Source organism: Vigna unguiculata, chromosome 11, assembly GCF_037176805.1.
Source record: "Vigna unguiculata cultivar grain cowpea cultivar isolate G323 ecotype 2 chromosome 11, ASM3717680v1, whole genome shotgun sequence".
Lineage (NCBI taxonomy): Eukaryota > Viridiplantae > Streptophyta > Magnoliopsida > Fabales > Fabaceae > Vigna > Vigna unguiculata.
In genome coordinates this window covers 40,311,172-40,333,032 of record NC_140802.1, presented here as the reverse complement: position 1 = coordinate 40,333,032, position 21,861 = coordinate 40,311,172, and the positions used below count along the sequence as shown (strand labels likewise).

Sequence of the window (21,861 nt, the reverse complement as noted above, 5' to 3'; positions counted from 1 at the left end):
TCTTAAATATCCTCTTAATGGCCCTACAATGGGTTGCAGTTATACATACTCTGGCAAACTTGTTTCAGAAGAACACAGTGTAACCTTGCTTTTAAGGATAGCATAGTTTTACCTGGAAAAGAGTGAACTCCCCTATGATGTTGTTGTTTTTGTTGTTGTAACATTTGAGATTTAACCCACTTTTTAATCGTGATGCATACGTAAGACTCTCACACCTTCTGTTTTCTGTTGGAGATAGACACTGACATGACAAAACACGCTTCTTTCTTCCAAATCAACCATCTTTGACTAACCACTTAGGTTGTATAAATAAATTGCCGAATCCTTTGCTTCACTTCACTCTTTCTTTCTTTCTCTGCCTCTCATACCTTATTCTGCTTCCTTTTCTTTTCTCCAAATGGAAAAGCTCCCTCATTTACTATGCATTTTCCTGTTCATTGCTTTGCTCTTTCACGGAGGAAAGGTTGCAGCTTTCAAAACCCAAGATGGATCAGAGGAATGGGGATACGTTCAAGTCAGACCCAGTAAGCCACTGCTTCAAATTTACCAATCTTAATTCATTGGGACACACCAAATGATAACACTATCACAAAACAATTTTGTTTTATTTTTTGTGTTTTCATGTAGTGGAGCTGTTTTGGGTTGTTGCTGTTGATATTTAGAGTGTGTGTGTGTGTGGAGAAAGGAGTTTAGAGTGATATTGAATTGATAGTTGTAAATTGTTTTGCCTTGTTGTGTTGTTGTTGTTGTCATCACAGAAGCACACATGTTTTGGTGGCTTTACAGAAGTCCCTATAGAGTGGAAGATCCCTCGAAGCCATGGCCAATTGTTCTGTGGTTGCAAGGAGGACCTGTAAGTGTTACTGAATTTGGTTGTGTGATATGAGCAAAAACATGATTTTGAGGTTTTCAAACATTGAGCAGGGTGCTTCAGGGGTTGGAATTGGAAATTTTGAGGAGGTTGGGCCTTTGAACACAGAATTGAAGCCACGGAATTCCACATGGTTGAAAAAAGCAGATCTACTGTTTGTGGTAATGATCGTGAAAAGAGTTTCTATGAACCTTTTTACTCGGTGGCTCTCGATTGTGTTAACTCAATTTAATGCTTCTGGTGATGTGAACCATATAGGACAATCCAGTTGGAACCGGGTACAGTTTTGTGGAGGACAAAAAACTGTTTGTGAAAACAGATGATGAAGCAGCCACCGACTTGACTACATTGTTGATTGAATTGTTCAACAGGGATGAGAAACTGCAGAAGAGCCCTCTGTTCATCGTGGCAGAGTCATATGGTGGCAAATTTGCTGTCACTCTCGGTTTATCTGCTGTGAAAGCTATAGAAGCTGGGAAATTGAAGCTTAGACTTGGAGGTAATCTTCTCTTCAATTATGTGCATCTGTAAGATCAGATTCTAGATTGGTGTTTTTGGACTAACCAAAAACAGTTTTTGTCTGATCATTTACATAAGGAGAAAGGTTATTTACCAACTTTACAGCTCACTGTGTTGGTGGCTTTGTTTTCAATTTATGATAATTGAAAACAGTCTTTACTTGTTACTTGGATTAAGAGTGAATTTCTCTTATAAACTGTTGGGTATTGGGCTCCCTTCCTATGTGGAGAAAAGGCCCAAAATTTGAGAAGCCCATGTCTCACTTAAACCTAGTGGAGAGGAGGCTATAAAATAAAGAGAGAGGCAGAACAATAGAGTTAGAATACACTGAAAGCCCTAACACATAGAGGGAGAGGTAGAGGGAAAATTCTGTTCACGTTTTTCATAGAGCTGTCGCAGTAAATTCGGCGCTGCGGATTCGTTCACCGTTGGATCGGGCTGAAATTTTTACAGCAGGTTCGGAACTCATTGCTCTTCATTCTGACCGGTCGGATCTTTGATACGAGGTCTGAGTTGGGAGATATTAATTTCGCACTGCAGCAGTGATTTGTAGAGGTTTTCCTCTCTTGTTCTTCTCTATTTGAAAGCTTTGTTGCTTTGTTATTTGGTTGGGTGTTGGCACTAATTTGTGCTATTGATTAAGACTCTTTTGTACTCTTGTTGATCATAGTGAAGCTATTTCTTTGGTCTGGACGACTCGTGGTTTTTACCCTTGATTTGAGGGGTTTTCCACGTTAAAAATCTTGGTGCCTTTATTTGTGCTTTTGGTGGTTTATTATTGCTGCTCTTTGATTATTGCTCCTCATAGATTCTTGCAAGTTAGGGGAAATTATATCCGCTGCATTCTCTGGTATATTGTTTGTTATTGTTTTCCCCATCAGAGTGGCATCAGAGCTCTTGGTTGGGCTATATTTACTTGCTTGAATGATGGAGGCAAATGCAAAGATGGTTGCTTTGAATGGTACAAATTATCATTTGTGGAAGGGCAAGATGAAAGATTTATTATTTGTCAAGAAATTGCATCTTCCGGTCTTTGCTACACAGAAGCCAGATTCTATGTCTGAAGAAGAATGGGACTTTGAGCACCAACAGGTATGTGGTTTTATTCGGCAATATGTTGAAGATAATGTTTATAATCATATTGCTAATGAGACACATGCCAGAGCTTTGTGGGAGAAGATTGAGTCTTTGTATGCTTCTAAGTCGGGCAATAATAAATTGTATTTGTTAAATTGCTTGATGAATTTGAGGTACAGGGAGAATTCTTCTATTTCTGATCACTTAAATGAGTTTCAAGGGCTCCTAGATCAATTGTCAGGAATGGGCATAAAGTTTGATGACGAAGTTATGGGATTATGGTTGCTTAATACTCTACCAGAGTCTTGGGAGGTATTTCGGGTTTCAATTACGAACTCTGCCTCGAATGGTGTTGTTTCTTTTCAGATGGCAAAGAGCGGTGCTCTTAATGAAGAGATGAGAAGGAAGGCACATGGTTCTTCATCTCAGTCTGAGATGCTTGTTACAGAAGCTAGGGGGAGAAGTCAGAAAAATGAACATAAAGGTGGTAGAGAGAAGAGTAGGAGCAAGTCCAAGTCAAGATACAAGAATTTAGAGTGCCATTTTTGTCATAAAACTGGACACATTCAGAAATACTGTTTTAAGTGGAAAAAGGAGAACAAAGACAAGAAGGGCAAACAGAGAGAGAATGATCATGATGATGATGATCGTGTCACTACTGCTACAGATGGTGATCTTGTTCTTCTTCGTGACTTTGAGTCCGTTAATCTTGTATCTGATGAGAGCATGTGGATTATTGATAGTGGTGCTACACTGCATGTTACACCTAGGAAGGAGTTCTTCACATCTTACACTTCTGGTGATTTTGGAGTGTTGAAGATGGGTAATGATGGTGAGTCTAAAGTGATTGGTGTTGGTGATGTTTGCCTGCAAACCAACATGGGAGTGCAGTTGTTGCTTAAAGGAGTCAAACATGCTCCGGATGTCCGTTTTAATTTAATCTCTGTGCAGTTGCTTGATGATTGTGGTTATGACAATCACTTTGGTTCTAGTAAATGGAAGCTCACTAAAGGTAACTTGGTTATGGCCAGAGGGGAGAAACAATCTAAATTGTATTGGACTAAAGCTTTGGTTGCTAAAGACAGTGTGAATGCTATGTATATGGAGGCATCTTTGTGGCACCGGAGGCTTGGTCATATAAGTGAGAAAGGGCTTAACTGCTTAGCTAAAAAGGATGTGCTTATGGGATTGAGAAATGCAGAATTGGAGAAATGTTCTCATTGCATGGCTGGTAAACAAACCAGAGTATCTTTTAAGAAGCATCCACCCTCAAGGAAGTCAGAATTACTTGAATTGGTGCATTCTGACGTTTGTGGCCCATTAAAGGTAAAGTCATTTAGTGGTGCAGTTTACTTTGTTACTTTTATTGATGATTGTTCCAGGAAGCTATGGGTCTATGCTCTTCAGCGGAAAGGTCAAGTACTTGAAAAGTTCAAGGAATTTCATGCTATGGTTGAGAGGCAATCAGGCAAGAAGCTGAAATGCATCCGTAGTGATAATGGTGGTGAGTACCGTGGACCTTTTGATGTTTATTGCAGGCAGCATGGTATTAGACACGAGAAGACTCCTCCTAAAACTCCTCAGTTGAATGGTCTAGCGGAGAGGATGAACAGGACCTTGGCTGAAAGGGTTACATGTATGCTTTCAGAAGCAAAGTTGCCTAAGCACTTTTGGGGAGAGGCATTGCTTGCAGCTGTGCATGTTATTAATCTCAGTCCCGCAGTTGCTTTGAATACTGAGGTGCCAGACAAAATTTGGTTTGGTAAGAATGTTAGCTATGATCATTTGCGTGTCTTTGGTTGCAGGGCATTTGTTCATGTTCCTAAGGATGAAAGATCCAAGTTAGATAAAAAGACAAGGCAATGTATCTTTATTGGCTATGGTGAGGATGAATTTGGCTACAGGTTTTATGATCCTGTTGAGAAGAAGCTTGTTAGAAGTCGTGATGTACAATTCATGGAAGACCAGACCATTGAAGACATTGATAAGGTGGAGAAGACCACACCCGAGAAAGATAGTAATCTCACTGATGGTAATCCGATGAGGTTGCCCGCTCACAATTTGGAGAATGTTGAAACGGAAGCTCAAGACAATGAGCAACATGGTGATGTTGATGATCAACAGTTTGGAAGTGGAGTAGAGGTTCCAATTGATGATGCTCAAGAGGAACATGATGATGATGACGATCTTGGTGATATACCTGAATCACCTCAAGTCCAACTCAGGAGGTCTAATAGACAAAAACAACCTTCTACAAGGTATTCCTGTGATGAGTACATAACCTTGACTGACGGTGGAGAACCTGAGTGTTTTGAAGAGGCTTTGGATAGTGAAGAGAAGAAACAGTGGCTGGATGCAATGCAAGATGAGATGAAATCTTTGCATGATAATCACACTTACGACTTGGTGAAATTGCCTAAGGGCAAAAGGGCATTGGAAACTAGGTGGATTTTCAGGGTGAAACAAGATTCAAATTCTACGCTTCCAAGGTACAAGGCCAGATTAGTGGTGAAAGGTTTCAGACAGAAAAAGGGTGTTGATTTCAATGAGATTTTCTCACCTGTGGTGAAAATGTCATCCATCAGAACTGTGCTAAGTTTAGCTGCTACTCTTGATTTGGAGGTTGAGCAGATGGATGTGAAGACAGCTTTCCTTCATGGTAATTTGGAGGAAGAGATATACATGAAGCAACCTGATGGTTTTCTTGTTAAAGGCAAGGAAGATTATGTGTGTAGACTAAGAAAGAGTCTATACGGTTTGAAGCAGGCTCCAAGGCAGTGGTATAAGAAGTTTGAGTCTTTTATGTGTGAGCAGGGTTACATGAAGACTACTTCTGATCATTGTGTCTTTGTTAAAAGGTTTTCTAATGATGACTTTATTATCCTGTTATTATATGTTGATGACATGCTTATTGTTGGAAAAGATATTTCCAAAATTGACAGGTTAAAGAAGACACTTGGCGAGTCTTTTGCCATGAAAGACTTGGGAGCTGCTAAAAGGATTCTTGGCATACATATCTCACGTGATAGGAGAGAAAAGAAGATTTATCTATCACAAGAGCAATACATTAGGAAGGTGTTGCAGAGATTCCAGATGGAAAATGCTAAAGCTGTGAGTACTCCTCTTGCTACTCATTTTAAACTGAGTGTTAAACAGAGTCCTTCAAATGAAGTTGAGAAGACCAATATGAGTAGAGTTCCTTATGCATCTGCGGTGGGCAGTTTGATGTATGCGATGGTGTGTACAAGACCAGATATTGCACATGCTGTTGGTACAGTTAGTCGATTTTTGTCAAACCCAGGTAGAGAGCATTGGAATGCTGTGAAATGGATTTTGAGGTATCTTCATGGTACAGTTGATATGAAGCTTTGTTTTGGAGGTGATAAACCTACTTTGATGGGTTACTCAGACTCAGATTTGGCTGGGGATATTGATTCCAGAAAGTCCACTTCGGGCTATTTGATAAAGTTTGCAGGGGGAGCTGTGGCTTGGCAATCAAGACTACAAAGGTGTGTAGCGTTGTCTACTACAGAAGCAGAGTTCATTGCTATTACTGAAGCATGCAAGGAGGTGTTATGGTTGAAGAAATTCTTGCAGGAGCTTGGTTTTAGGCAAGATAACTATTCATTGTTTGTTGATAGCCAAAGTGCTATCCATCTTGGTAAGAATCCAACTTTTCATTCTAGATCCAAACATATTGATGTGAGGTATCATTGGATACGTGATGCTTTGGATGCTAAGTTGTTGGAGTTGAAAAAGGTTCATACAGATGATAATGGTGCTGATATGATGACTAAAGCATTGCCAAGAGGAAAGTTTGAAGTTTGTTGTGAGATCGCCGGTTTGGCGGTTATCTCCACATAGTTGTGAGGGGGAGATTTGTTGGGTATTGGGCTCCCTTCCTATGTGGAGAAAAGGCCCAAAATTTGAGAAGCCCATGTCTCACTTAAACCTAGTGGAGAGGAGGCTATAAAATAAAGAGAGAGGCAGAACAATAGAGTTAGAATACACTGAAAGCCCTAACACATAGAGGGAGAGGTAGAGGGAAAATTCTGTTCACGTTTTTCATAGAGCTGTCGCAGTAAATTCGGCGCTGCGGATTCGTTCACCGTTGGATCGGGCTGAAATTTTTACAGCAGGTTCGGAACTCATTGCTCTTCATTCTGACCGGTCGGATCTTTGATACGAGGTCTGAGTTGGGAGATATTAATTTCGCACTGCAGCAGTGATTTGTAGAGGTTTTCCTCTCTTGTTCTTCTCTATTTGAAAGCTTTGTTGCTTTGTTATTTGGTTGGGTGTTGGCACTAATTTGTGCTATTGATTAAGACTCTTTTGTACTCTTGTTGATCATAGTGAAGCTATTTCTTTGGTCTGGACGACTCGTGGTTTTTACCCTTGATTTGAGGGGTTTTCCACGTTAAAAATCTTGGTGCCTTTATTTGTGCTTTTGGTGGTTTATTATTGCTGCTCTTTGATTATTGCTCCTCATAGATTCTTGCAAGTTAGGGGAAATTATATCCGCTGCATTCTCTGGTATATTGTTTGTTATTGTTTTCCCCATCATAAACAATATTAGAACAGAAGAAGTCCAAGAAATTGATGATTTGGGGTAACTATTTTCCTTTTGTTTAGGTGTGGCATTAGGAGACAGTTGGATCTCCCCTGAAGATTTTGTGGTACTCACAATAAATAGAATTTATCTGTCCACCAGTTTTTGTTGAACTTTCAAAGTTTTCAATATTGAATTCAATATTGCAATTGCAGTTCTCATGGGGTCCTCTCCTTAAAGACCTCTCACGACTTGACGATACTGGCCTGCAAAAATCAAACAGGTAAAATCAGTTTTCCATCTTCTCAAGTAGAAACAAACATGAATGACACAGATAACAAAAGAAAAATGGAAACTAAGTAACATTCTATGGAATGGTCATTTTCTGTGTTATCTAACAAACCCATTTTAGAGATCAGTATTGCTGAGAGGATCAAGCAACAACTTGAGGATGGTAAATTTGTCGAAGCCACCGACTCATGGAGTGAACTTGAATCTGTGATTTCCATCGAGAGCAACCATGTGGTACCATGATGTCTTCATTCAACATTTTATTTATCCTTGTTCCCTGTCTGACCCACATTGTGCTTTATTCTCTTCTTGCCATTACTCCTAAGAAATTCTATAACTTTTTGTTCACTTCAGGACTTCTACAATTTATTGGAGGATGCAGGAAGTGATGATGTTGCAACATTGGAATTAGGGTTATATAAAAAAATATCAATGAAGAGGTACTCCAGGTATCTCACTTCCTTGAGGTCAAGGTCAAGAACTCCTGGTGGTGAAGTTGATCTTGATACATTACTAAACGGTGTCATAAAGAAAAAGTTAAAGATCATCCCAGAGAATGTTACGTAAGTCTTTAGTTCTTTGAGAACAAAAAGGGTTCTCCAAATTTCACTTCAAACCAATCAAATTGATCACTCACTTAGCTTCTGTGCTGACAGATGGGGAGGGCAATCTGGTGAAGTTTTCGATTTCCTTTCAGGTGATTTCATGAAACCAAGAATCAATGAGGTAAGAAGAAAATATAAGCATTAAAACATGCAGAGAACTATGGTTTTAACCTTCAATAATACAATTAGATGTTATCATGTTCACAATCGTACCATAAATAGTCCATTTGAGCATAAAATCAACCTTTCTGGTAAGCTTAATTTCTTGAGTTCTTCCCTCTTATGATTATCATGTAGGGTTTGAGATCTTACATCAAACAGTAAAGAGACTAATTAGTCCAATTCACAGTATATAAATGATTAGTCTAATTCACATTATATAAATGAGTGTAAATTTTAAGTTATAATTTAATTATTTGGTGTTGAATTAAGGTTATTTTAAGTGATGACTAGTAATGAAGTCAATGAGTCCAATTTACAGAATATAAAGAAAACAAACCTACTTTATAATATAGTTTTGTAGGTTTAAATTAAGTTTAAAGTTTGGTAACAATTTTTCTTTTTCTTTCCTGAATATTCACTGTTCTTTGATTTAAAATCTCAAGGTTGATGAACTGCTTGCCAAAGGGGTCAACGTGACAGTGTACAATGGACAAGTAAGGCCCCTTTCCAAAACTTTCATTGATAGTTTCTATGATAATTAATAACAATTAATGATGTTCATGATTAGATTATATATAAAAACAGGTCACCCTAATTATTTAATTTAACACTTGTTCCAAATTAATCAGATTATTGTATATGATTGTTTCAGCGACTTTGTTTTATCTTTGAAGTTTATCCAAATCATGTGCTACTTTTTATGTTTTAATATAGTTATCATCATATTGTGTCTCATTATTACAGGTTGATCTGATTTGTTCAACCAAAGGGACTGATGCTTGGGTTCATAAACTGAAGTATATGCATATTTTTTTCTTCTTATTTAGCCTTCAAGATTGTTAAGATTCATAACAAACATCAAAGTTTTTTAATGTTTTTTTTCTTTCTTTGATCAATGTTTTTGTTATAGGTGGGAAGGGCTTAAAAATTTCTTGGCCAAAGATAGAACACCCCTCTACTGTGGAAGTGACAAATCAACAACCAAAGGCTTTGTTCAATCATATAAAAATCTATTCTTCTATTGGATCCTCAAAGCTGGCCATTTTGTAAGTCAACCACAATTATCTTCTCCATACTTTTTCATAAATATTTCTGAAAAAAAAACAAGTTTTGCAGAAAGTTTTTTAATTAAAATTGTTTTAATTTTTTCTTTTAATTAATTATACTTTATCTTCTTTGTGATTGACGTAAATATATAATACAAGGAAAATGCTGCTTGGAGTTTTTTATATGAATTTTAGTTTTTGTAGTTTCTTCAAGTATTAGTTTTTTTTTGAACTCTTATTCATCTTGGACTTCATTGTTAGGACATAGTTAATTCCTAAAGAACCAAAATTCGAGTGAAGTTAAATGGAAAAATTAATATGAAAAGAAACTAACTAACTAACTATAAAGTCTAAAATCCATTTCCTAGCAATACTAGAGGTTCACTTCGATTTTCACTACCAAAAATAGTTATATATCATGTTTACAAATTATTTACCGAGTGATGAAGTAATACATTGACTAATAAAAGTTATCATTTTAATTTACCATAACTTTCGTTGCTCAAATTTTATTTTGAAAACAATATGGCATTTTATGTAAGAAAATCAAAGTACGATTTATTGGAATTAATAATTTATTTTAATCATATATATATATACATATATAATCATAGCAAAAATTAGTAAAAGTCAATGTGTCATGTTTTTGTACATAAAATTGGAAATGTGAAACCCTAATTTACTTGAAGAATGTGTTTTTTTTTTTTTTTTTTTTTTTTAAAGTAGCTTCCTTTGCTTTCAATGAGAATCATCTTAGGATCACATTTTTCTAAGAATCAATTCATCTGTAGCTGTCAACACAATAAATTTGCTTTCAAAGATTCCTTATTCTTCTTTCTTTCTTTATCTTTTAAAAAAATCTTTTAGTTTTCACGTGTGTGATGTCAGAAAATTGAGGTATTATCTTTCTTATGCTTTTGCTTTACTTTCCTTAGAAACACGATCTCATTGAAAAAACAATCAAAATTTCCCAAAATTAATGTTTTTGTTACTTAATCTGTCTTTGTTATTTTCAAAAATTAACATTTTTAGTTTCTATTCTTTTCTGTGCTTTAAAAGGTTACCTTCCATACCTTTTCGTTTGATGTTTTGGTTAAAAAAACTGTCCTATTAATTGCTAGTTTACACAATCAATGAAGCATTAATTTTCCTTTTCCTGATACCAGTATAGATCTTAAGCATTTATTCTTGAGAGAAAATAGAAAAGAAAATTCTCTCACATGTACTTGATATAAAGCACTTAAATTAAGTTGATTTTGCTGAATTTTTAATTAAAAAGTATCTTTGACAAAATATTTGTAGTTTTTTATTTTTTATTTTTATATCACAAGAAATATATATATATATATATATATATATATATATATTAAACATAAGGTGAAAATTATAATTATAAATGATAAAAGAGTAATTAATATTCTCTTTCATTTATATCTTCTCGAGAAAAGTATCGAAGTGTTTCTTTTATTGGAAAATTCTTAATATAAATCAGTAATGTTTTTTGAAATATATTTTATACTTTCTGTTTCTTTATCATTGCCTTTTTAATAAAGAAGTATTTTTTGTGTATCATTTTTAAAATATCAAGATAATATAATTTTTTTCCTAATTATGTTTCTCGTTTCTATTTTATGACGTTTTGCAAGTTATTTGAATATTAAATAAAAAAATAAGTTATAATGGATCACTTATTTAAAATTACATTACAAATAAAAAAATTAAATGCTTTCCTAAGTTTTTGAAAGAACTTTAACAACTATTATGTATAAACAAAATCAACAAAGTAGTAGTTCAAAAAATTATAGTTCATATAAATTATAAAATGTGTTATATATAAAGTGATCACTAACTTATATTAAAACCGAGAAGGTAAAAGAGAAAGAGAATTTAATTAATACTACAAGATATGGCCATATTAACAAACTACATCAAACTTTTCTTTCTTATCTTTAGCTTTACATATTTTAGTATTTTCTATTTGTAAAGTAATTGATATTTGCCTTTTAATAATATTTTAAAGTAATAATAAATGATAATTGGGTTTTAGAGGTACCAATTTAGGTGAGATATCAAATTATATAATGATACTAAATATAATTTTAAAAAAGTAATCAATGTTTTGAAAATTTAAATTGTAATTAGTGATTAATATTTTTTTTAAAATATAATTTTATTCAATATTTGGTTACTAGTATTAAATAAGGACATTTTAGTTGGAATATAGTAATATTTTTCTTTCAATAGATTTTTCATAATCTACATGCATGAAACTTGAAAGATGAATATAATATTTTTTACGAAACCCAAAATGTTTGATTAAAAAGAGTTATAAAAATGAGAAAGATTTCAGTTGAATTAGTAGCAGACATTTATGAAAGTTCAGAATGAGATTAAATGGGATGGTGACTATTTTATTACAACTTTTTGTGGGAAACATTGGTGTCAGATTGTTGAGTTATGAGATCCAATGAAATTGTCTCTTCTGAAAAAACCAGATTTGTGTCTATGTGCTTCACTTATTTTGTCTGATAAAGAGTACACTGGTTTTTAATTTCAGGTACCCACTGATCAACCTTGTGTGGCACTAAAGATGGTGGGTGCAATTACACAGTCACCAGCTACTTGACATTTCCATGGAAAATAAATAATAAGATTAGAGTTTGGAAGATGGAGCAGGTACAACAAAAAAAACAAATTAGAATAGGATAAAGCATTGGATTGCAATAAAAAACACTCATTTAACACTGATGCTATTCATTGTTAATTTGTTTTACCATCTAATTCTTTGCCTAATGTCTTCTATTTTGTTGTTTTTTTTTCCTCTATTTAAATTTATAATATACTCATAATCGTTTAATTCTTTTTTATTTTATTTTTTAAATGTTTACAAGTAAAATATTTTAATATAGAAATAATTAGTGTGTAAAATGTAATGGATTGGATCTTGTAAAAAAAGAAAACATTACTTTTAATAAAAATAAAGGGAGAAGGTTTTTTTTTTTTTTTTTGTTTGGGATGGGTACCTTCGCGATTCTGATTTTTAAAGGTAAACAATTATTTCTTCTTAATGTATAGGAAAGAAAGTTATGAAAAAAAGAAAGAAAAATAAGTGAAATATCCGATCGAAACAAAAAAAGAAATAAAAAACGAGGCTCAAAGAAAAAGAGTGTAAAAAATGATTAGTTGTTTCTAGAAGATAAATAAATAAATAAATCTTTTTGTGGATAGAGATCACGGGAAGGCAAAATAATTTTTAAATATTTTTAAGCGATAAAGTTCTTTGTTTTTCTTTCTAAGAAAATATTAATATATTTTACGAAATTTCCATTGTAATAGACAAATAATTGAAATTTTCAAATATCCTATGTTTTCTCTACTAGGATGGAAATTTGTGTCATCTATATGTTTTTTTATTATAGTTTCTTATAATGATTTTATACATAAGTAAATATTATTTTTATTTTATGTAATTGGATTTATCATATAAAATAAGCCAATTAAATATATTATATATTATATTGAAATTAAGTTGTAATAAAAAGTTTAATTATTAAACTTTTTGTCATTTAGTTATATTAACATATGAGTAATCTTTTTCTCACATGGAAGTCTCTTTCCATTATTTGGTATTTTTCTTTTGTTCCCCTTTTAACGGTCACTTTTATTTTTTGTTAGATCTAGGTGAAACTATCCTCAGCAGTTTATCATTTTTTTTTTTATTTTTTTTCTACACTTTACTTTAAGTTATTTTTTCTTTTAAATTTAACGTTGATATATTTTCTTGAATTTTGTACTATAACTTTCAAATATATTAGGAACATCAAACTGAAGAATCTCTCTTGTATATTATTATAAGTTGTAGATTATAGATATGTTATATTGAAGTTAGGTTGTTAGGAAAAAAAATAATTATTAAACATTTAGAGTTTAATTATATCTAAATTATGAGCAATTACTATTCTTTTTTTCACTTAAACTATCTTTCCATTATTCGGTAGTTTCTCCCTCTTTTAATAGTTGCTGTTTTTTTGGTTAAATTTAGATGTAACTCTCTTTCAAGGGACAATTTATTTGTTTTTTTATTTTTTTTCTCCCCCTTATTCGTTTTTACATTGACATTATTCTTTTTAAATTTATACTAATTTTTAAATAGTATTAAAAATAAAATAAGAAAATAAATTGTTTACACTAAATTGAAGATTTCATCCTTAGAAAAATATTTATACGGATATTTGTTTTTATTTTTATTTTTTTTACATTAGACAACAAGAATATAAAAATAAATAAAAATCAATCTGACGCACAATATAAATAAATAGATTTCTTTTTGTATTTTATTAGTTACATAAAAATAAATTGAATTATACTTTCGGTATTTCTAAACAAGTCTCAGGATAAGAAACCTAATGATAATGACGTTTTTAGATATTGTTTATGTTTCCATTTGTGCTTAGTCATTACAATATGTTCTTATAAAAATTAAAACGTGTTCAGACACTTTATAAAAATAAATTTATTTATCATCTTTAATTGAAATTTGAAGCTCGGGCATTACATTGATGAAACCTGAAAGGAACTAGAGAGATCAGTGGTATCTAATATCTCACGAATCCCAAAAACAAGAACAAAGGTTTTTCTTTTAAGGGACATAGTCAGGACCACTATTATGATTGAGGCCTATTTACATTTTATTTTATTACCTCTGGCAACTCATATACATGTGTCCAAAAACAATTGTTTACTCTAAAAGTTGTAATAAAGGTATAGATAATATTCTAATTTTTTGGAGCTTAATGCAACCTTACAGATTATCCAATTCACCATTTTTCTGTCTAGGATCACTCACATTTTATAAAATGCATCATCATTTCAAGTCGAGCTAGGTCACAGCTAGTAAAATGTCAAACTCAGCTTTTTTTATTTTTGGGTCGTTTTGACTATTAATTTATAAAATAAGATATGTTGAATTTTTTTTTGAAACAGGATCAACTCGTCGTGGGGAGAATGACATTAAAAGTGAAATCGTTCATACCTGACCGGTTTCATTCTTTTTTTAAAACAAAATGATATCGTCAGAGTGAAAATCAATTTCTGATAGTTTCATTTAATTGCTAACGAAGACTATCCTTATATACACCGGTTTCGGTTAATAAGTAACCGCAGGCTTGGGTGACGACTTCAATCTTATGGAAAGAGAGAAGAACAATATGCTAAAAAGCCAAAAATATGCGAGCTATATGAGTCTCGGAAGAAAGCATGTGCGCCATATATAGATCATATTTTGGATTTTATGCACATGGAACAACACAATTTGACAGTTAACTGTCAATGATCTAAGACAAAGTCTTGTTATGCGAAACTTGATACTCATATTTACCCTCAAAGATTTATCCAACCGTAGTATGCAAGCAATGGCTAATGAGTGTTTTAATAATGATTAATGCAATTATGCAAACATGGAAGTGGGGTTTTGGAAACTGTTTTTTTGTTGTGGTGGCACAGACACATGTACAAAAATTACGTGAACTTGAGGATGGTCCTTTAAAAAGGTGTTCAGAATTGATAATGGATATATACCCTAAATTTGCAACATTTGGCATCACCACCAAGTGGTACTCTTTAATTAAGTAGTATAAGAAATCGTTGGCTTGTATGACGACTTCAATCCTTTATATAAAGAAACTGGCTTTCGCTCTCACAACATTACTTTTAAAAAGAAAAATGAAATCGGTTGAAGGGAGGATGACTTCACCTTTAATGTCGTCTTGTCCCATAACAACTTGACTTTTTTCGCAAAAAAAAAAATTTGAGAGACCCTTTTTTACAAATTCAAGTTACAATGGACACCAATTACAAAAAAGTCTGCCAAACTCTTTTGAAGGTTGTTTAAATGTTTTATATACGGAATGATCTTAAGGCCATGACTAGCTATACCACCAATCTCGTGACATTATTAATCATACTATTTTCATTACTTTTCTGTTGGTGTTATAATAACTCTTTTATTTCATAATACCAATGAGTAGTTATTTAAAAAAAAAAAAACAAAGGACATAAATGCAATTAATTAATATTTTATAAAGCTATACCACTTAGTATATTTCTTTATTGTGAACAATTTCATGATATGGATATGGTTAGAAAACAAAGTATACAAGTAAAGAGAAAGTATTTACTTCATAAATTGATTTTGTAAATTTTGTAAACATAAATCGGTATTAAAATTTAGGTTTAATTATTCTTTTGAATCTTACTTTTTTGAAAAATTGTTAAGTTGGTCCTCCAATTTATTTTAGTTTCAATCTGATCCCAATTTTTTAAAAATTGATATAATTTGATTTTTTTTGTTAAATTTCTTGGAGTGAATAAAAAATATTTTATCAAAATTGATACTAAGATTATGTTAATTACACAAACAAAACAAATCATCTTTATTAACAACTTCAATCTTGATGAAAAAACTTGATTTATTTTAAAAAATTTAACAAAAATAACCAAATTGTGTTAATTTTTTAAAAGTCGATACTAAATTGAAACTAAAAAAAATTGAAAGACTAACTTAATATTTTTGAAGAAAAACCAGTACTAAAAGAGTAATTAAACCTATAATTTAGACTTTTCTATCGAATTTAAACTTTGTGCAGCTTCCTTTGTCTCTATCTCTTACCGGGTTATACACGATGGTATCCTTTCATAACAATATTGTGTAAGTTTATGTCCTTTGCGAAACCAAGTTGAAGTTAGCAGTATAAGAAAGTTCAAGTAGCTATTCCTTTGTCCCTTTCGATCTCTGTGGCCTATGCGCCACTAGCTCGTCTACTTATCTTTTGTTCCTTCTCACTCACTATGTGTGGCTAAATTTCTTAAAGAAGAATAAAACACCCTCTATTGTGAAAATGACAACACCACCATGGAATTTGAGATTGCCTCATGTGTGAGGGGGGTGCGTTTATATTTTACTTATTTATTTCTTTTATGCTTGCATAATTTGAATCAGCAGCACTGTTTCATGAGTGTATTGTCCCTTAGCGTTGAAACTGGAGTCAACAAGTAAGTTAGAACAAAAAAGATGACACAACGTAGAAATAAGAGACAACATAGTTATCCTGCTTAGAAAATAAGACTACTTAATATCTTTATATTAATTTTTTTGAAAAAACAATTTTGTTACTTGATGTTACTTTTTTAAAGAGTGTAATATTTTGTTAGAAAATAAACCAATTTAATATATTCAAATTGGTAATTTTTTTGTCAATGTTCGTCCTTCGTTTGCTGTTGATTATGCAATGTCATTCTTCTTTTACATTGCACAATGATATATAACTTTCTAAATTCGATCATACATTTATCTTTCAGTTTTGTTTCTAAATAAGAAACAAAATTATTTGTGATCGGATTTGTCTTGAAATAATAATGTACTCCTTCAAAATGTAAAATGTTTCGTTAATGTCTTTCACAAAACATAATATTTTCTATGATGGATAGGTGTAAAGGGGTTTTTAACACAACGCCTCACTTTTTGTGATAATGTATGAAACAAAAATTAATACAATACTTGTGAAAAGTGTGATAGACAAATTATTAAAAAAATTAGAAATCAACTATTTGTCTATAGCACTGGATTTGCGACTCAATGTGTAATCTATCCTACCTAATAAAGAAAATTATGGTTATTGATATACCTTCGTTTATAATGTAGCATGCATTTAAATCGACCTACTAGAAAATAATTACTTTTTAAACGTATATCTAAGAACAAAAAATTGATTTGTAAAACAACACAATTGCACAAGGAATATTGATTTCAAGTTTCGGTTTTGTTGATTTGAATATAATGAGATTTAGAGATATCCTAATCAATTGTACACAATTTTTACGTTTTGGTTTGTATATCTTAAAAATTATCCATTTTAGTTTTTAAACGTGCACTCTCACAATCATTTTAATCCTGGAAATCAAGTGTCCTATGACATAGCAAATTTTTCAACAATTGCTATGTTTTCATAAATTGTAACAGGGACGAGCGAGAGAAGAGTGAGAGCAAGAGAAGAGAGTTGTAGGTGGCTAGCTGAAGTTAAAGAAAAGTTATGACAGAAAGGATAAGGACGGTTATACGGGAATATTTCTAGGGACACAACCATGTTTTTCTTCTCTAAAATACTAGAGAGATACATGAAAATAGATCTGTGGGAGATTTTCCCAAGGTGAAGAAGAGTCTAAAATATATTAATTGAGAAGAAACTAGATAAATGGAAAAACAAGTTCACTTTTGTGAGATTCACAAGGTGGGTAACAAAAGGAAGTTAAAGAAGGAACTAAACACTACCATGTTCGGTTATGAAAAGATGAATATGAACATCCCAAGGTTTAGAAACAAAGATAAGAAAACAGAGTCTACAACACAAAATGGTGGCTAGATCTTAACAAATAACATCTTTAGGCAGTTTGGAGAAGGAAAGGCCAATGCAAGTTGAACAAAAGGAAAACGAAGCAAAAGCCAAGATAAGGTCCAGACTTGCACGATGAGGAGTAATGTTGAGGAGGAAAGGGGCAAATACAAGTGTTCAAGTGAAACACAATGTTGATCTCATCAATCGATGGGTGAAAAGATTGAATCATATTGTCTCATATTTCTTTTAAGAGATTATAACATCTTTTGACTAAGCTATTTCAATACCTAGCATACCTAGCTTCCAAGATCCTTTGTTTAAAAATATTTACACAAGTACTCGTTTAGCTGAGATATTTGATTAGCATCATCCTCTGTAATGACTATATCATTAACATATACTATTAAGTAGACACATTTTCCAAGCAAAGGTGTGATAGTAAATGATTAAATGATTTGCTTCACAAGGTTTTAGCCCAAAGGTTTGAACAAGGTAGACAACTTTTTCAAACCAAGCATATGGTGATTTGCTTGAGACCATATATATATATATATATATATATATATATATATATATATATATATATATATATATATATATATATATATATATATATTACACAATTGAGTTCCAATATATTTTAAATAGACACAATTTGGTCTCTTTTATTTAATTGACATTAATGTTGCACGAAAGGTGTCACGTGTCAAAATAAGGGTCATCTTCTACCTTAGGACCCCTCTTGTTCAACACGTGACACGTTCCAAATTTTAACAAGTGACATGTTCCAAATCTTGACACGTGACACCTTCTACAGAGTTTGACAAATGACACCTTTTCAACAGCATTAACACCCAATTAACAAAAGGAACCAAATTCACTCTATTTAAAAAAATATAGGGACTCAATTGAATAAAAAAAATAGGGTTAAATATGTTTTTGGTCCCTTAACTTTTAGTGAAAATTGGAATTAGTCCCTCTTCAAAATTTTGACTCAATTTAGTCTTGTAACTTTAGAAATGCGTGAATTTAATCATTTTAACCAAATTTTGTTAAGTTTATTTGACGTTTGAAACGTGTTTCATGATAGTATTTGAATTAATATTGAAGCGAAAATGTATCAAACTAAATAACTCAAATACTACCATGCAATATGCTTGAAACGTCAAATTACGCATTTCTAAAGATGAGGGACTAAATTAGTTCAAAGTTTCGAAAAAGAACTAATTCTAATTTTCATTGAAAGTTAAGGGACCAAAAACATATTTAACCCAAAAATATAGGGACCAAAGTTAAATATAAGACTAAAAATAGGGACGACTAAGAAGTGGACCTTATTTGCACCCACTTATATACTGTATATTGGCTTTATCTATAATCGATGTGAGACTTTCAATACACCCCCTTACGTTGAGGCATATACATCTTAAGCGTGAGATTAGACATTAATGGGTGGTCGAAAGTGACTCGATAGCGGGTGAAACAATAGACCCAACAAACAACAAACTTTGTTAGGATAAACTCTAATCCATGGCTCTAATATCATGTTAAGAAGTAATCTTTAAGCCTATCTCAATCCTCCAAAACCAACTTTTATGTTGTGTTTGGATCCGCATGAGTACTATTCATGCGGATGGAAAATGACTTGAAAATGTGTTTTGATCTACTTGTTTACGCCGATTTGATAGTGTGAATTTGCAGGTGAGTTGTAAAATATGGCACTCTATAAAATGAAGAGATGTGCAAGGAAAGTCAGATCATCGTATTAAAATTACTTTATTGTCCCTCTCTTTTAACAATTTAATTTACTTATATTTAATTATATGAATATTAATAACACTGTATATTATTAAATATATAATTTTAATTATTATAATAATTAGTATTATATAATAATAATAATAATGTTATTATTATTCAAATAAATATCTTTTGTAAATAAATTAATTCTATAAAATAAAAGTATTTAAATAAATGTGGAGCTAAAATTAAACTGTCTATATTATAAATTATTTCAAGTGATAATTGAGAATAATAATAATAATTTTAAGTTATTAATTGTAATATGAATAAATTATATTTTTGTAATTTTAAATAACATTTTTAATTTTATTTGAATATCATTTCTTCTATTTACATTAAAGGGTAAAATGGTAATCGTATAATTTATTCTATTAAAAATGATAATTTAATAAATTTTATCAATCACATCATACACAAACTTTTATAAACTTTTCACTCGTATCCACTCAAATCATACCATCTTTCCTTTAATCTAAACAATCACATCTTTACCTACAAATCAACTCAAATCAATGCAAATTCACTCTTCCAAATCCACACCCCAATCCAAACACAACATTATCAATTAAGCCAAATAAGATTGAGAGGATAAAATTATTTTATCTCTAGTAGATGTGAAACTTCCGATATGGACCAAATTATCAATTAAGCCAAATAAGATTGAGAAGATAAAAGAGAAGAAAAAGAACAAATTTTAGAATTTAGGTAAGAGAAGGGAAAACTTGACCAACTCCTAAGAGGAAACTTAGAACCATCGGCTAAGGTTATGAAATGAGAATTTTTTGGAAAAGGGATAAAGGTTATGAAATGAGAATTTTTTGGAAAAGGGATAAAGAACACAGAGGTACTACTAGAAAAGTGGTCATAAGCACCAGAGTCAAGTATCCATGTGTTTTGACTTTCCAATGATTATAAAATGCAAACCGTTGACAAGCAAAGATTTGCAAAATAATTATGCCTAGTTATTAGATTTCAACCTCATATTCTTTGTATTCCTCATCAAAGAATTTGGGTTTAACAACTTCAGTTTTAGAGATATTGGCTATTGTGTCAGGAAAGTCGTTTGAAAAGGAGTTCTTTTGAATGTGACCCACACTTTGACGATATGTGCATTGAGGACGTCCCTTGCCACCAAGTTCTCCTCTAGCATTGCGTCCTCCTCTTCCACGTATGGAAACCATGACAGAAGATTCCACCGACTCAGCATTCTTGCTATAGAGTGTTAAGACAAAGAAGATATATTGTCAAGCTTTCGATGGATGGATCTTCGTGACAAGTTAAAAGTCGATCTCTAACATGTTCAAATTTTGATATATGACATAGAGGATCATCACCAAATAGAATTTAGCTTCTTCTTGATCTCGTATAATAACACAACCTTCCACGAACATTTGTAATTCTTCAATCGTAGATCATGCTTCGCTCATAAAAAAACACCATCTCGTGGTCTATTTGTTCAAGAGAAGTAAGCCTGTTGGTCGAGTCATAGAGATGTTGAATATTATTTGAAAAAATATTTTGAGCCTTTTTTCAAAGGAGTTACACATTTTAAACAATCTAAGATTACCCAATAATTGTGGTTCCACAAATTGCAATAGTAATGCACATGACTCCCGTCTTGTTCAAGATGATCATGGAAACCTTAGCAAGGGAACCAAAGTTAATATGAAACTGCCCAATACAGATAATTTTTTCCATGTAGTTTTTTAAAGGTAATAGTAGGAGTTCCAGACTATAGGTCCAAACAGTTTCGTTGCCAAAGAAGAAAATCAATCAGGAGAGACAAAATGAGAACCCTAGGACCTTCAACCACACTAGAAAAAGAACCAATGGTCAAAATGGAGAGGAGGTCCTCCTAGCCTTGTCATGGAGGTACGAAGGCGCTCCAATGAGAGGGAGGTGGTGGTGGTGGTGCATGGATGACACACGCCAAACAGATAAAGACCGTGGAGTTAATTCAGCTTCCGTGATCGGCAAGGTTGGTCATCGCGTGGAAAGGCGCTCTAAATTCAGTGGTTTTCAAAGAGAACTAGTACGGCGAACATGACAAACAAAGACGAAAAGCGGATATTTCGCCGGTGACCAAAACCAGCAAAGTGGGATCAACCCTCTGTAGTACCAGAGATAAATAAAAAAGACTATATTTTAGAGAGCTTAATCACTCTACTCATTTTTATACTATTATATTGATAAAATTCTGATACAATGAATGTAGGGAAGAGTAAAGATCAAACTAGAGACCTAGGTACACATATAGGTACAGCTCATGGGTACAACACAACAGTTCTCCAATACAACCACTTCCTACTTATATTTAATACCTATTCTAATAGTGTGGTTAGTTGGTGGGTTAATTTTTCAGTTTGGTATGCGGTTGTATATTGTTTGTGGTATGTCTTATACCACATCCCCTTTCTAATATAATATATCTTGATTTGCTGATTAAAATTAATAGCCGCAAATTTGTTACGAAAGAGACCACTTTCGGCAGTAGTTTTGTAACAACTTTACTTAGCAGAATCAAAAACAGAAATAAAAATGCACATAA

At 32.3% G+C, this 21,861-nt stretch overlaps 1 protein-coding gene across 1 annotated transcript; it reads left to right on the top strand.

Moving 5' to 3' along the window:
* Nucleotides 1–154: 154 nt before the first annotated feature.
* On the top strand, nt 155–11,901 carry SCPL51 (serine carboxypeptidase-like 51). The gene is made up of 13 exons (XM_028053177.2): nt 155–524; nt 759–853; nt 925–1,032; nt 1,130–1,370; nt 7,100–7,143; nt 7,232–7,299; nt 7,436–7,541; nt 7,662–7,870; nt 7,964–8,033; nt 8,518–8,568; nt 8,819–8,871; nt 8,985–9,120; nt 11,678–11,901. The coding sequence occupies exons 1-13, from the start codon at nt 398–400 to the stop codon at nt 11,744–11,746; spliced, it is 1,377 nt and encodes a 458-aa protein (XP_027908978.1). The 5' UTR covers nt 155–397; the 3' UTR covers nt 11,747–11,901.
* Nucleotides 11,902–21,861: the final 9,960 nt, after the last annotated feature.